This window comes from Tenrec ecaudatus, chromosome 7 (genome assembly GCF_050624435.1).
Source record: "Tenrec ecaudatus isolate mTenEca1 chromosome 7, mTenEca1.hap1, whole genome shotgun sequence".
NCBI lineage: Eukaryota > Metazoa > Chordata > Mammalia > Afrosoricida > Tenrecidae > Tenrec > Tenrec ecaudatus.
The window spans coordinates 23,830,340-23,847,640 of NC_134536.1; the positions used below are offsets into that span (position 1 = coordinate 23,830,340).

General features: G+C 43.8%; 1 protein-coding gene across 5 annotated transcripts in view; it reads right to left on the minus strand.

The window, feature by feature from the left end:
* Positions 1-17,301, minus strand: part of UTRN (utrophin) — a 593,146-nt gene that overhangs the window by 295,149 nt on the left and 280,696 nt on the right. For all 5 annotated transcript variants that reach the window (XM_075554433.1, XM_075554432.1, XM_075554428.1 and 2 more), the window contains exons 49-50: positions 12,585-12,790; positions 10,128-10,282 (exon numbers count right to left, since the gene is read on the minus strand). In XM_075554433.1, coding sequence (XP_075410548.1) covers positions 10,128-10,282; positions 12,585-12,790 — 361 coding nt within the window. The remainder of the gene's footprint in view (positions 1-10,127; positions 10,283-12,584; positions 12,791-17,301) is intronic.

The following is a 17,301-nucleotide window of genomic DNA, read 5'->3' on the forward strand; positions in this document are numbered from 1 at the left end:
GTTCAGGAAAGCGTACTGAGGGACAACGGGGTAGGAGCACAGCTACAGAAAAGGACATGGCTTTCAGGTCAGTAGGAGCTGCGAGACAATGATACAGATTTTTTTAAACGTCTTTTCCAACCTGCAACCCCAAAAAGAATAAGGACAGGTTGAAAACCAAAAAAGACACCACATGTGAAATTTAAGGAAGGCCGCTTTAGCAGAAATGTTTTAAAAATTATTTCCAACAGAAAAAAGTAAGACTATAGAATTCTTTAGTGCAAGAAATGGTGCAGACTGAAAATATAAATAGCTTCCCACAAAAGATTCATGGGTGACAGATCTAGAATAGTTTATATCACAGGGAACAAGCATTTCAAAAATGAAGACTCTTCTTTTTAAAAGAAATTTCTATTACAAAAGCAACTGTGACCGGCTACGTTCATTTTGTAGCATAACCAATCACGGTCATCTTAACTGACTTTTTTCAATGTAGTTTGCGTGGCATAAAGAAAACTGAGAATGAAATTATTTTTAGGCTATTCAATGGATACCTCCCACAAGGTAAATTTGCTCCTTTGTAAATAAAAATGACATTTATCTGGAGCCTATATTAAAGTACGTCTTGGAGAAAACACCATCGACTTAATGATGAATTGAGACTACAGATAAATGATTTGTGGTCTTCTTGCGCTGGACCTTGTCACACAGAGATCAGCCCATCAGCGAGGCATTTAAGAATTCACTCGGTGGGGCTCAGGCGATTCCATCCTCTGCTGCAAGTGCCCCACCATTGGGAAGTCTCAGAGTAGAAGCCCCTCCCCAGGATGTGCTGGGTACGTACTGGCTCTGCCTTGAGCCGCCACCACCAGTCAGCCAGTGTTTGAGATCGCAGAACTATTTCATGTCAGGATGTAGCTCATGACATCCTACTTTTTTATTCAACTGGTCCTTCTTCACTGGTCAACTAGTATTAAACCGTAACTCAATGACTTCCCCAGAATGACCTGATACCCCAAAACATTCCTCTTCTGTAGCCTCCCATTCCATGAGATCATAGATGGCAGGCTCCTCTGTATCTTTATCTTGTCTTAATGGAAATTAGTTCCCCAAAAGACACCAATTCCTCCACGAACTTCCAATGAATTATTTTCTTTTTTTTGCAGTGATGCTCAACCTGTGGGTCACGACCCCCTTGGGGGGTCGAACGACCGTTTCACAAGGGTTGCCCGATTCATTACAGTAGCAAAATTACAGCTATGAGGTAGCAAGGAAAATAATTTTATGGTCGGGTGGTCACCACCACATGAGGAGCTGTATTGAGGGGTCGCGGCATTAGCAAGGTTGAGAACCACTGCTAAAGTCTTCCTGGGAAGCACCCTGTCCCACAGACCAAGGTTCTGATTTCCCACCTGATCTTTTTCATCTCCAACCTCTCTGGAAACTGGCCTCATGGATCATGAAGAAACATTACACAAATCCTTTCACACCCTTAACCCGCTCCCTTGCCCTTCTTCTCAACAACCTCTCTAAAATAGTTTCTACCAGTTTTGTTTCTACTTTCTCAGCTTCAGCTCATTCTCTAGCTTCTAGTCCCATGTTTGCCCTGAATCCGTGTTTTCCTAACTCTCACTGCCATCCGGCCCATTCCGGCTCACAGCAAACCCATAGGACAGCAGAACCACTCCTCTGGGATTCTGAGCCTGTAAATCTCCACGGGAGGGTGATCTTTCTCCTGTGGAGAGGATGGAGGTTTGGAACTGCTGACATCCCGGTTACCTGGCCAGCATCTAGCGTACTCCACTACCCGGGTTGCAGGTCTTTCCAGAATCACCAGTCACCTTCAAGCTGAGAAACAGTGTACAGCACCACCATGCATGACCTCTCAGGCAAGTTCAACCCAGTGGGAAATGTTCTCATCTCTCCACTTCTGAACATCGCAAATCCTCTTTCCACCCCACAAGCGCTCTAGAATTTTCCCGAGTTCTTCTTGCTGTTGTCTCCTGTTTTGGCTCAATCCCTAAACCCTACACACTATGAAGTTGGTCAAGATTCCCCTTCCCTTTGCTCTCTTTCCCTACTGACCTCATCCGATTCTAGTGATTGAACCTCAACTGGCAATGCTGGGAGCTCTCTGATTCAGCTTTGACATCAGACCGTCTGAGCTCCAGCTTCACCGATCCAACTGCCACAGGTACCACCAACTAACACACAGGTGCCTCCAACTAACACATAGTCAAAAGTGTATTCTTGGTCTACCATCTTCCTTCCACCACTGCTGGCACACAAAAGGGTACTCCCATCTCTCACCTGGAATGCAACAATCATTTCTTTACCAGTCTTGCTAATTGTTCTTTTATACCGAGTACTCTATTTGCTACCTAAGAGGCAAAGCAAGTACTTGTTAATATAAAGGAACCAGCTAGTTCTACTTCTTTGCTTAAAAACTGCATAGTTTTCCACAGTAGCTGTAACATCCTTCCCATATCCGAAAAGTTTCAGCAGAATGTGCCTCTGCCTCTCCTACCACATCCTGAGCTCAGACTCCACTTGCCCTTTCCTGCCTCATTTGTTCACACTGGTATTCTTTTGTCATCTTGTTTTTGAATCATCAGAATCGGCTACGATACCACCTTCTCATTCATGCTTTCTCAAATGACCCAAGCTAACTAAGTTTCGCTTGATGTCAAGTCACAAGAAAACAATTCAAGTCAGCTGTTGCTGAATGGATTCCCACAGAGAGGCCCCCATCTGAGTGTCAAAGCAGAACTCCAGAGGGTTTTCCCAGGACCTCTGTCAGGTCCTCCTCTTCCCAGTCACCTAAAAGCATGTGTCACGTGCTCACGTACACTATGATTCATTCTCCCAATGAAAGCTTTGTGGGGCAATCACAAGGCTTATGGGTCACTGGCTCTGTGCGGCTGAACACAGAGTGCAGCAAATGGGAGACTGAGTAAACACGTATCTAATGAATAAAAACTGGGGGAAAAGAAAAGCAACAGTCAAGGCTACTGGCACAATTTAGCTTTTTCATCTGGTGTTCAATATACAGAGAAACTAACAACACACAGACTGCTCCGGCTTGCTATTTACAAAACAAAACCTTAGCGTTGCGAGGCGTGTGTGACAAAGATGTCACTGGCAAAGTTAAAAAAAGCAAAAGACACACCAGCAAAAATCACCAGTGAAGTAGTCAAACAACAAAGCAGAAAGAGGAAAATCATTTTTGCCCTCTTCTTGCCCAGTTTCCTTCTCAGTTGAAGAAAGACAACTAAGTATGAAATGTTAGCCATGAAGCAAAAAGAAACAGGTTGAAAAATAAAGATAATATAGAGCAGCGGTTCTCAACCTTCCTGATGCCGCGACCCTTTGATACAGTTCCTCAGGTTGTGGTGACCCCCAGCCATAAATTTACTGTCACTGCTACTCTATAACTATACGTTTGCTGTTATGAATCATAATGTAAATATCTGATAGGCAGGATAAAATACATTGTCACATATAGAACATAATTAAAGCATAGTGATTAATCACAAAAATAATATATAACTATGTATTGTGAAATATTTATTTCTAGTGACAAATAAATGAAATTTTGCCTTGAAGCATGGTATAGCAGTCTTCACTCTGGGTACTCGTATGTGGGCGTAGCTCCATGTGGGTGGGCCTGCCTGGAGACGGATAGAGGAGCAGTGTCTCGGTTCCTAAGACCATCAGAAATATATGTTTTCCGGTGGTCTTAGGTGACCCCTTTTGAAAAGGTCATTCGACCCCAAAGGGGTCATGACCTACAGGTTGAGAACCGCTGATATAGAGGAAAAGAAGGATGTTTCTGAGAGGCTGACGCAAGTTGACTGACCCAAATCTCTGAACTTCACATTGCTGCACTGGACAGAAGGCTAAGGCTGCCTGCCTGTACGTTCCGCCTAAATCCAGTGACTTGGGAATGAAACCACTACCACATTAGTTTCAGGAGCTTAAAGGTGGAGCCCGGCTGACATCAGTCCATAGAACAAAATTCCATTATGAATATCCTCTAGTGATCATTGCTAAAAATAATTGGTAAAATTAGGCAATAGTTAAAACTGTAAAGAAAATAAAAATCACTATTAAGAAAGCAGTAACAGAAAATGGCAGACTAAAAAATACACACACAAATAATTAAGAAAGCAACCAAAAGTGTTAGGTAGCTTAGCCTAGAGACTGGGATGTCCATTGACGCATGCCCAGGAGAGCCAGCATAGGACAAAGCTGGATTTTCCCGCCAGTGGGCACGGATGGGCGTTAAACCTGGAGCAGCCCACCTGTGTCAGGTAATTGCAATTCAGCCAATGGGAGCGACCTGGGGTCGTTCACCACGCCTCCCCCAGGAATCCTTGAAAAGGCAGGAACCGAGAGGGAGAGGGGTCTTGTCTGGTCGTCTTTTTCGGAGGAAAACTTGGGAGAGAGATCCTTGCGTGACCCTGAGCAGTCTCTGCCAGGCTGCATGGTCAAAGGAATCCTATGGGTGCCGTGTAAAACCTGAAGCTTCTTTGAACTCTCATTAAATTCACTTGGATCACGAGCCCGGCTCCAGCGCGAATTCTTTCTCGTGCAGAGCCAAGGACTGAGGTTGGAATCTAGCCTGGAGAGAGAGACCTTACAAAAGTTCATTCCAATTTGGGGAACTTGACTGGTTTTCACAATAGTCAAGGGCAATGCCAATCAGATCATTAGCATATGCAATTTTATATAGTTCTAGTAACTATGTAGATTTCACATGCCCTGCTGACCAGCATTATTAAGTTAATGAAATCGAATGAGAAAGAAACTCCCCTTTCTAGAGAAGAAAAGAGAGTTCCCTTGCTGGGAGAATTTTATTTGTGGTTCACACACAGGATAAATGTGTCTTTTGAAATCTTACACCCTGTCTACTCAGGATGGTTAGCCTTCTGCTAGGCAGAAAACACAGAAATGTGCTGCAAATTCTGTCACTGTGATAATGTTCCACCCAGGAAAACCACATTTCCTACGAAGTCTCATCAGGAAATAAAGGTGTAAACTTATTTCTACTACATTCAGTGAGGCAGATGATTAATTTATCACTCATTTAAGCCACTGAGACAGTTCAAAATGGCTATAGACCAGCTATGGATGCCACCTGCCCATGTAACTCTTGGTCCGTGTGTGGTGGCCTCCATGCTTCTGGAAGCCATGCCACGACTACTTCAAATACAGAGGGCCACCTCTGGCGGACAAGTTTCAGAGGGACTTCTGGATTAAGGTGGACGAGGAAGAAGAGACCTGGAATGTGCTCTCTGGGTGGGAAAAACTGTCTGGGGAAACTTTATGACTAGCTGGGGACATTGTCTACGTGACATAGCACAAGAAGATGAACCATTCCGGTTGGAAGACATCCCATTATGACTGTGAAAGAGCTGTGTGGTAGTCACCTAATCTGGTGTCAATTTAAGGATTAAAGTGTAGGGGTGGAGTCTAGGCTGTCAATCTGGAGATAGCCAATGCGACTTCTGTGTGGGCATGGCCTGCTCCTGAGAATTCTGGGAAGCCTTGCAGGCGGAAGGCATCTCTTTCTCTCTGCTACTCCCTGGGAGACTTCAGAAGGCAAGCCACAAGGACGCAACCAGACCTCAGAAGCCGGAGAAGCCACAGAGAGACCCCTGCCAGCGCTGAGATGTTTCCAATGACACTGGATCCAAAGACTTTCTACCCACTGGCCTGTATCTTCTACATTTGGCATCATTGCATGTGTTTCATGAGTCAGAAGAGGACTTTATAGATTTCTATCGGACATGTGGGCTAATATCAGACTTATGGACTTCATCTGGACTGGGATGTTTTCTCCATGTTCAATTGCTCTTGTAGATAAACCTCTTTCTTATACACATTTGTGTGTCCATGGATTTGTTTCTCTCGTCTACACAGACTAACACACGCTGCCTCTTCAAAGTGAAGGCAACTTAATGATGTGGATGGAGCACAGCATTCAGGACCTGCAGGGTTTGATGTGGCATAACTCAACAGGAGGAGAAAGCCATTTGCGATCGGAAGATGGAATGTACGAAATAAGGCTGTAGGAAAATTGAAAGTTGTCAAAAATGAAATGGAGTGCTTGAAGATTGATATCCTAGGCTTCCGTGAGCTGCAAAGGACTGGGGCTGACCATGCTGAACCAGACACTCACACGGTCTACTCTGCTGGGAATGACAAAGCCAAGAGGCACGGGATCACATCCATCGACAAAAAGAACATCAACAAAACCTGCCCTGAAGTTCACTGCTGTCATTGGTAGTATAATATATATAATGCCCACAAAGAAGATCAATTGGTTTTCAAACTTAAACCTGAACCACTGATGCCAATGATAAAGAAATTGTCGACTTTTACCAAATTCTGCAGTATGAAATTCATCGAGCATGCCATCAAAATGGATGGATAATTACTGGTGATTACAATGTGAATGCTGGAAATGAAAAGGCTCACCAATTGGAAAAGATGGTATTTAGGACAGAAATGACGCCAGACACCATCTAAAATTTTGCAAGACCAACAGCATATTCATTGGCAATCCGGTTTTTGGAACAATATAAACTCCACCTCACCAGCTGGAAGACACTGGAATCAAATCAACTACAACTATGGAAAGAGACAATGGAGATGCTCAATAGCAGCCTGAAATTGGCAGACCACCAGCTGACAAATGGAACGCAAAACTGAAGTCCTCACTCATCCATGCTAAGAAATTCAGAAGTCAGCTACCCAGACAATCCCTAGACAGGGATCCCCATTTGTGCCCATTGCAAGAAAGGCGATTCACCAGAATGTGGAAATTACCTAACAATATCACACACAAGTAAATTTTTGCTAAAAATAAGTTCAAAAAGGCTGCAGCTGTATATTGACAGGAGAGTGCCTGAGATCTGAGGCAGGTTCAGAGGAGGGCATGGAAAGGAGGATAGCAAGGCTGAAGGCAAGTGGATATTGATCAAAAGCAGAGAAGACTAGCAAGAAGCTTGCCGAGATTTTATTGACTATGCAAAGCCTTGGACTGGGTAGATGATCACAAATTATGACTAACCCTGAGGAAGAGTGATGAGATCAAGAATGGATGTGCTGCGATAGCCCAGTGCCTGACAGCGCAATCCTCGGCAAAACTTGATACTCTAAAAGTAACACACACACACACACACACACACATACACACGCGCCTAAAGGAATTCACTGGCCTATATGAATTAACTACCAATTCTTCAGAGCCAAATTCAAAGGTTAATAGAGGCAGGTATCACCTTGACTGTTGTGTCCCTCGGTTATACAAATGATTAGGATGCTCAGCTGCTAACCCAAAGGTTGGCAGTTCAAGCCCACTCAGAGGCATTGTGGATCTTCTGTAGAAAAGCCTATTGAGCAGATTTCTACCCTGATACAGCAGGGGTCACTATGAGACAGGATCAACATCCCAGCTACTGACTGGGCTGTGGGATGTGACACTGAAGGAGCCCTGGTGTTACAGCGGTTATGTGAGGCTGCTAACTATTAAGGTCAGCAGTTCAAAACCACCAGCTGCTCCTTGGGAGAAAGATGAGGCTTTCTACTCTCAACTTGTCATTTATCTTCTCTTCACCTCAAAGCTTAAGATTAGACTAGGTGCTTTAGACAGTGATGCCAAGTGGTTCTTGGGAGTTTGAGGATGAAACAGAGATATTCTTTTAATGTAAAAGCATATGGTCCATAAATAAATACTCAGTCCAGGGAATGAAAAGTCTACAGGGCAGATGGATATCTAAAAAGGCTCTTTAATTCTAACTCATAGCGACCCAGTTCAACAGAGTAGAACTACCCTAGAAGGGAGGGGGTTCCGGGGATGACCGTCATTGCTGAAGCAGACTGTCACGTCTTGCTCTTGCTAAAAGGAACATGAGGAGGGCAGTAATTTTTTAAGGTGATAAGCCCTGGATTTGACGCACAGTAAGGTCACAAAGAGCACAGGAGCAGAAACAGGCAAGTACTCAATTGTTAACCAAAAGGTTTGTGGTCCAAATCCATCCATCAGTTAGCAACCAAATGATTCCACCTAGGAACACCCTACCTCACAGGACTTCTCTGTCACTTGAGGTCATTGGGAGTCAGAATCAACTTAACAGCACACAGCAATAATCATTCTGTATTTGCAATAATCTATATTATCCACGAGAGTCTACTATAGGTTTGAGAAGACAAGGAAAGTAGGGTATATTTCGAATGAAGTCCCTGTAAAGCAGATTATATATATATATATATATATATATATATATATATATATATATATATATATATACCATTGTGTTTAAGAACGACAGTGTCACACACAAACACAGTAGCTGTCATTGACAAAGGGACTGTGTGGCCAGCAGTTCTGTTGTAAGTTCCCTGCTTTGTAGATAACAATATACCTCAATGTCCCAGGAAATCATGTCTAAATATTAGCATAACAACTTATTTCCTTCTAAAAACAGAAAAAAGAAGGACAGCCTTTGTAACTACAATAAAATTAGAGCATGGTGGTTGACTCAGCCATGATAAATGAAAGATCACCTTGGAATATAATTCATTTTTAATTTCCTCTTCCATCTAATCTAACCACTGCTGTAGGCTGTCTTAAAATATTTACAAAGTTAAAGCAAAAAAAAAATTGGAGGTGCTAAATAAAGCAGCTGATATTCGTAAGTGATCGATTTCCCTGGAATTGTTTACAAAAGAAGCCAAGTCAACATGTTGAGCAACATGCCTATGAAGTGTGAAAACTGTTCCCATTCATCCTCCTTCTCGGCCTGGTGTCAGTTATGGGCTACTCCCTCTACATCCAAGTAACCTGCTACCGAAAAAGAAAATAGTTGCACGAAAATGCCAGAAAGATGGCGTGTTACAGGTAGTCCGATTTCAACTACATATCAAGTTTTATACTTGCTACTGCGGTTTTGAAGGGGCCCTCATAGCAAAGTGGTTACCCATTGGGCTGCTAACCTCAAGGTTGGAGGTTCAAAAGCACCACCCTCTCTGAAGGACAAAAATCAGATTTCCTACTGCTATAGTTACAGTCTTGGAACCCCACAGGGGCAGTTCTCCCCTGGCCTACAGGGTCGCTAGGAGGTGATGGCTCTGAGTTTGATTCAGATCTTGATCTTACTCCCTTCAGGGAGCTCGGTACCCCAGGAACTCAGTTCCACTCGTGCACTGCTCTCGTAAGGCCCCTTACGAGAGTTTTCAAATAATCTGATTCAGAGACACCAACGAAAAAGAACACTTAAAAATGTATAAAACCACCTCAATTCAAATGTTATTAAATGTTCTGTCCTACTTGATAACCAAAAATATACAGCACAAAGGGTTCTGAGCGTATCCATTTTGTCGTCTGTAAGATAAATCTGCCTTAATATCAGATTAGCTTTCAGGCAGTGTCACTTGAATATATAAAGATGTGTGTGAAGCCATCGTTTCACTTAGACACAGTCATTCTCGGCACTGTGCAGAAACACCTTTTACTGATGATGGATATAAACAGGCTAACTTAAAGGGATGACAAGGACTGCTTATAGTTCCTAAATCCTGGGTGTTCAAGTGACAGTAAACTCCCTCTTAAAAAGACATAGGCTATTTTCGACTGCTCCCAATAAACCAACAAGGCCGAGTATTGAAAGGAAATATAATAAACTAGTCAAAGGCCTACCTGCACACAGCACGCGTCAGGTGTCTCGTGTTGGGCCCGGGGTTTGTCTGGCCCTCAACTGAAGGTGTCCCAGCCAAATGATACATCAGAGATAATAGCCCTCAATTACATCTATAAATACCTACGAGGTGCTTACCCTCGGAGCACTACAAAAAAGATCCTGAGAAATCCCAAGATGCTGAAGAAATTCACAACACATAAAACAATAAGTGTCAAGGTTTAGACTTATCAAAGAAAGACTCCACTGTTGAAATTCCATTCAAGTAGATTTTGCAGGAAACTATAGCTGATACAGCTTACACCAAATCGGATAGTATTAATGTAGCACACAACAGTAAGAAAAGCCAATGCAGCGCATGTGCCACTGTCAGGTATTTGGCACACGCCCATCAGAAAGTCTCAGCAATGGAATGCGCCCCTTGACCCAGCAGGCTGCAGTTACCTCTGCTTTCGATGGATCCACGCGGACGTCAAGTAGTCCGTGGTTTCCTTCACATTCCGTGTGTCGTCGTGACCGTAGTCCTCCAGCAGTTTCTGCAGGACGTTCCCGAACGCCACCACGATCCCGTCACCCGGGCCCAGGTCCTGAAGCAGGAGCTGAAGTACAATTTCAGATGCAAAGGTCAGAGTTGCTCAGTAACTGCTCTTACCAGAACCCGGTACTCAGGGTGCGCGCGCGTTTTAGATGGAGGCATGGAAAGAATGGAAACAAATACTGAGACAAACTCTTGTGCGCGAAACCAGTAATTCTAGAAGGGAAAGGAACATGTTTTTAAAAGGAGTCAGGAAAATCCAGAAAAGCCAAATTCACTGCCGTCCAGCGCATCCCCCCTCAGGAACTCTACAGGACAGAGCAGAAGTCATGGCGCTTGGACTTTCTGAGGCTGTAACTCTTGACAGGAATAGAAAGCCTCATCTTTCTCCCTTGGAGTGGCCAGTGGTTTTGAACTGTTGACCTTCTGGTTAGCAGTCCAACGCCTAAGCCACCACACCATCAAGGCTCCATAGTCAATATTAACAGATTTTCCTTTCCTTTTGAAGTATTTTACTTCACAGCATCATTCCCTCTGCTATATGTTCATAAGAAAGTCCATGCCATAGTACTGAATGTACTATTGGTTTATTTCCTGCCTTTGAGTCAGCACTGACTCGTAGCAGCCTTTTGTGTAACAGAACAAGACCCTGGTCCAGCACCCATTTCATCATCTTGGGGTGTCTGCGCCCAGGAGCTACAGCGATTTAGCTTCCAGCACTTACTGAACGATGGTCTGCTGTCACCCAGAGTCTCACTGGCAAATGTGAGATCAGAAGTTGATTTGCAGGATTTTCTTCGGAGTGTGCCCACCTGTGTCAACCACAGATGAGTCGGTTGGTATTTAAAGTATAAGTGGCATAGCAAGGGAGTCCTGGTGGCATAGTGGTTACAAGTTGGGCTGCGATACTCGAGGCCAGTAACTCGAAACCACCAGCTGCTCTGCGAGAGAAAGACGGGGCTTTCAACTCCCATAAAGAATTACAATCTCGGAAACTCACAGGGACAATTCTACCCGGTTCTACAGAGCCTCTGTAAGCCGGCACTGACTCCACGGCAGTAAGTGAGTGACCTAGCTGCCACTTCAGAGCAGCACACCAGCCACCACAGGACAACAAAGGGACAGGCAGATGGTGGCAACTCCCTGCAGAATTTTCTACAGGTGCTTGAAGACATGGGAAATGTCGACTTCAGGAAAGTCTTCCTGCTGCCCCTTGCCCCCGAATCACAGGGAATATTTACAAAATTAACTGCTTGGGTGGATCCAGCAGGGTTTATTTAGAATTTGCTTACATAGCTAAACGGGTGCTGAGTGTAAGTCAGTAGACGTTGGTCACTCGATACACTTTCAATCCCTGAGTCTAGGGATCAAAAGATCCCCCATGGAATAGAATCAATCAGAGACGATTCCGGTAATGCTTTTCCTGCAGCAGCTGGTAGAAAAACACACCTTACAGTTTCCAAAGAATATAATCAAACTGCGGACTAGAAAAAAATATAGTGAATACGGTGATTTAAACTTTGATCCTACTTTTCCTTGTATTTCTTCAGTTCCATCTCCAGAGGCTTTGCAGACTCTTAGTTTTATTTTTTGAGTTGTTTAATGAAAAGAGTCAGCAGGCATCATAAAGCCACATGTCTTTAAATATTGTTACCATGGAAAGCTCCTATTTCTAAGGAATAGTAACACGCTTCATCAAGTCCTTCTTCTAGTTATTAAAGATAGGCACTTTCATCTTACCCTATCCAAAGGGCATATAAGTATTATGCCAAAATACTACAAAGCAACCATAACTTCCAATCCAAGAGAATTTAAAATAGCACTTAAAAGTAGCCTAATGTTTCAGAACATCAACACTACACTTAAACCAGTTTTTAAAAATTACTTGTCCTCCTTATCTTCTTCAATAAAGTGACTTGGTAAGAAAGGTTATTAAAAACTATTAAACTTGGTAACCTGATGTGTTCATGGCAGCAAGGCTTCAATATAAGTCTCAAAATGCTTTAGATATTCAGACTGTCTAGGACAAGGTGGGAAGCAAATAGAGGCCCCAGGAAGGCTGATAACATTCCCTTCCTAGATATTAGTTAGATGTGTGCGTTCAGTTTGCAAATAATCTGCAAGCTAAATAGCTCGTGTGTGTGTGTGTGTGTGTGTGTATACTGCTCTGTACATGACCCCTTCCCCCTTTTTTTCCAACTAATCTTGGTGGAAGACTCTCCGTGAATTTCAATATCCAGTCCAGGGACATGAGAACACATCAAAGCAGGGCCTTAAAACTCACATTGTTACCAGTAGAAGAAACGGAAAAGAAAAATGTGTGGCCAACCCAATGCAACTGCCCAAAAAGACCTGAAGAGCCCTACCTGGTTATCAGAGATTTGTTTGAGGAGCGGATCCCGGCGGGCTTGCTGCAGAATGTACAGCTGCGTCTCCGACTTGCGCAGCAGGTCCGCGGTCTCCTCCCGGTGGTCATGCCACTGTAGGCTGTCCGCGACCATGAGCTCCAGCTGCTGCTGCCGGGACTGCACACGATGCTGAGTGCTGTCCCACTGGCTCTGGACCTTGTCCACTGGGGGGAGATGGTGTGAAAATTAACCCACCCAAAGTAACTCTCAGGAAAGGGAAAAAGACCTGACATCAAACAAACCCCAAAGGAGTCCCTACATAGAAAGTCCTTATGTTGATGCACGTGTTAAAGGCCATTGGAGATATGTCTGCTACACTTTACTAACAGGTAACGTTTGTGAACTTTTGCTTGAGAGAAAAATGTTAGGCTAAATTCTAAATGCACGAAAACGTATCACAATAAAACCATCTGCCACTATAACCTAATAAAGTGGGTGCATGTGAATGTCTGGAGTCCTAGTGATAGAGTGAGTTACCAGTTGGGTTGCTAAGGGCAAGGTCATCAGTTTGAATCTACCAATGGCTCCATGGGAGAAAGATGAGGCTTTCTACTGCCATAAAGATTTATAATATTGGAAACCCATAGGGGCAGCTCTATTTTGTCCTATTGGGTCACTAAGAGTTGATATCAACTTGATGACAGTGATTGTATTTGTGATAAATATATATGTGACATATATAGCATCACATATATTTATTTATATTTCGCATACCTATACTTATATTGCATGTACATATTTTATATTATATTCGCATAAATATAGTCTATGTGTCTATATACACATATATAGTTTCTTACATAATGTTTGTTATCTAATCTAGTTGGATGAAGACAGAAATAAGAGTATTTCCTGTAAGAAGTGCTGCATAGTAGACAATCATTTATTATCCTCAAAGATTCTCTCTCTAAGGAAATCTTGATTTAAAAGACAAAACAAACTGAATACATTCCACATTTGTTTTCCTCTAGCATGAAACCTTTCTAAAAACCAAACTGTTTGGTATGTTGAAATCTGGGAGTATCATTAGAAACAAAGCAGATTTACTCTATCCCTCACAAATTTTCACTCTAGAAATTTAATAACAGCTTTTTCCCTCCTACATATCTGAATGGTGCGGGACGCAGCAGTGTTTCGTTCTGTGTACAGAGGGCTGCTACGTGCTGTCCTGGAACAGCCTGGCCAGCACCTAAGGACGGTAACAACCACTTCCGCCCCGTCTCCCTTTCCCTCGGGGCTCCAAGTTTACCACGGAGAATAAGGGGAAAGAAAGCTGAAGAAATGTAAGCCCTTGATTAATTGTTTCAGAGGCATTTCATGATTGTCTAATATACCAGTAAATAATAGTTTGGGACACTTTCAAGGGTCCACAAATAAGCAGAAAGTCGATTAAAAGTAGCTGCTAGAAGATGTACTGGACGCAGAGCAGATTCCAAGTGCCGCAGCTAAGTGTCAGCCCAGAGAATGTAACTGCAGGAGAACTTTCCAAATTAGTTACAAAAGGCCATTTGGTAACAATACAGGGTTAACCTAAACCATAAACGGATGGATTCTACTATTGTTCTGAAAACTATAATTTCACTCACATGTAAAAATGTTATCTACTTTATGCCACTCAAATTAATGTTATCCACTTCATGCCATCGAAATTAATGTTACCTACTTTACGCCACCCAAATTATAAGCTGTTACCTTATATAAGAAAAAGATTAGTCTATCGAAATAGTCTACTTGTCAGTTTACAAGTCACATAAAATATAACTGTCATATTGCAGAACTTCAGAGAATGTTTTTGAGTTGAACAAATATCAGCAAACTAAATACCACAAGAGGTTTGTCATTAAAAGAAGAAATTATCCTTAGTGTTGAAGCTAGGTAGCAGAGGAGCACACCAGCGACAATGGCTTTACGGGGACTGAGTAGAGATGACGTCTGTACACGCTGTATGCCAGCACTGGGGGACAAAAGAGTCGGAGAGCTGAACGGCAAAGGGATGAGAGTCAGGAGAAGAAACATCTTCCAAAGCACTTTACAAGTATTCTACAGAGAGATGATGGCAGCCAACAGAAGGCCCAGGAGAACAAAGCAACCCCGGGCAGAAGTGGTGAGGAGTTGGGTGTCACTAAGCAGAGCCCTGCCCCTGCACCCTGCCAGAAATGGGAAGATTTCTGAGTTCCCTAATAACTCAACCACCCACTGCCACCGAGTTGGTTCAGACTCACAGTGACCCTGTGGTGAAAAGGCTTTCTACTCCCAAACTGAGTTCAACTTCCAGTCTCGGAACCCCACAGTTCTACCCTGTTCTATAGTCGCTGTAAGTTCCCCAATTGGCACAATCATTTAATTTAATTTTAAGGAGAAAGAAAAAAATGCCTGATTAAGTAAAAAGAAACAATTTCAGACACTAGAAGTTCTTGGCTATCTCCTCCTGGCTGACATCAGAACTTTGATATGGAAATGTGCACTTTACAAGAAGAAGAGTTGAGTTTGTAGTTCAGAAAGGTTACAAATATTACAAACACTTATTTGTCCACAATCTACACTCTGTTACAGATATGCATGAAATAAGGAAATGTTAGGAGGCACGGTGGGAGGCCTAGAGACAGGGAGGGGACTGCACAGGTCTAAGGAGGGGAGAGAATTACAGCAGCTATCTGCAGAGACCAAGGTAAAGAGGGGAAGACAAAAGGCCACAGCAGGAACTGAAGATAGACAATCCCATTCACCAGGGACAGGAAGAGGGTGGGAAAGAGGCCCCGCAGGGGGTGACATTTCAGCTGCTGAGCACAGTCTCAACTGAGGAGAAAAGGCAAAGGGGCAAAAATAACACGGATAAAGGTGAGAAGGCTAGGAAAATGTCAGAGCATTTTACCGCATATGTGTGGTGCCGATGGCTACAGGTGGGGCAGAGGGCTGCAACGGGAGAAGGTGCTGAGAACTGGGCAGAGGAGAATATGACAGTCCTAACTGCCTATTGTTATTATTATTAGTTATTCCTAACTTCCATTCTTAACACGCCAGACTTTGCTGTACACGCCACACACATTACACACACGTTGTGCTGCTAGGTGCCAAGATCAAGTCTAAAACCACCAGCTGCTCTGAAAAAGGCAAGGCTTTCCACTCCTGCGAAAACGTACACCCTCGAAAAGCCACGTGGGCAGCTCTGGCCTGTCCTGTAGGGTCGCTATGAGTCAGCATCACCTAGAGGATGATAGGTAGAAAGACAGGGACAGAGGCGGTTGTCTCCACCGAAAGGCTACGCTAAATGAAGATTAGCTGCCCATGACCTAATATTGAGGTTTGAAAGAAGTCAGGCACACAGTAGACACCTATGGGGGCAATCCAAAGCTGGGCATGCTCCAACCAAGGTCAGCTAGGCGCAGGCGAAGTTAAGCCTGGGTGTGTACACTAGGCACCAGCAACATCACATCACATATGCTCCTGAACTCAGCCACTGAGAAAGGCCAATACCCTCAAACACAACCCCCTGTGCCATCGCCCTCCCCTGAGTGGGCATAGGAGGAGATACATCGCACAGAGTAAGGGCAGGCTGGTCTCTTTCAGGTTGGAGGGCAGGATCCTCCTTTCAGGCACTCTTTCAGTTCTGCGGACTCCACCTCTGGACAGGTCACTAGAATAAGGATGAAGGGGGTTGTCTCCCCCAAATGTCTGCACTAGGGCCACAAGAAAGGGGGTGCAGGGAAGCCAGGCACCCTTCAGACACCTATGGGAAAACACCTAGGCACTGGCGATGTGACATCACACAGGTGCACCTAAACTCAGCCAGTAAGGTCAGCCAACACCTCAACCACTCCTCTACAGCCAGTGGGAATGGGAGGGTTCCACGCCAGGCCACTAACCACAAAGTCAGCAGTTTGAAGCCACCAGGTGCTCCACAGGAGAAAGACGTGCTTCTATCCTGTAAACACTAACAATGCTGGATCCCCACAGGGGTCCTTCTACCCTGCCCTCTGGGTCCTATGAGTTAAGAGTCGACTTGGTGGCTGTCTGTTTGTTCTGTTTCTTGTTTTATTGAGTTAGAAGGCAAACTCCAAGTGGAGATTTTTGCTATTACTGTTTTATTTATTCTTGTGCTTGCTTTATTTTGTTATTAACTAGCCAAAAACTCCACTGGCATCAAGTTCTTAGTAAATATTCCTAGTGGATCAGAACTGCTCCATAGGGTTTTTTGTTTGTTTGTTTGTTTTTGAGGCTGTAAATCTTCATCGAAGCACACTGTCTCTCTTTCGCCCTCAAAGCAGTTGGTGAGTTTGAACCTCCAACCTTGTGGTCAGCAGCCCAGTGCCTAACCCACAAAGCATCCTCAAATCAGTGCCAACCCGAAGGGCATACATTCCAGGAAACGCGTGTGGGAAAGACGCATGAATGTTGCGAATGGAACTGGATGGACAAGGTCAAATCAAGCGGAGGCGAGTAAGTCACAACGAAGGGTGCATTTCTAGAAGGTCCTCTCACCTGCAGCCCTTTGGCTTCTTTAAAACAAATTAACAGGAGAACAGAGGCCCACGCGGCAGCAATTGCTTAAAAGTAAAGGGAGCATGAAGACGTTCACAAGGGACTTGGGACGCTACGCCGTCAGAAATAAAAACATTCTCAAAATCAGAGAAAGCGATGTTTCAGGTGACCTTCATGGGAATCTTTCCTTGCATGT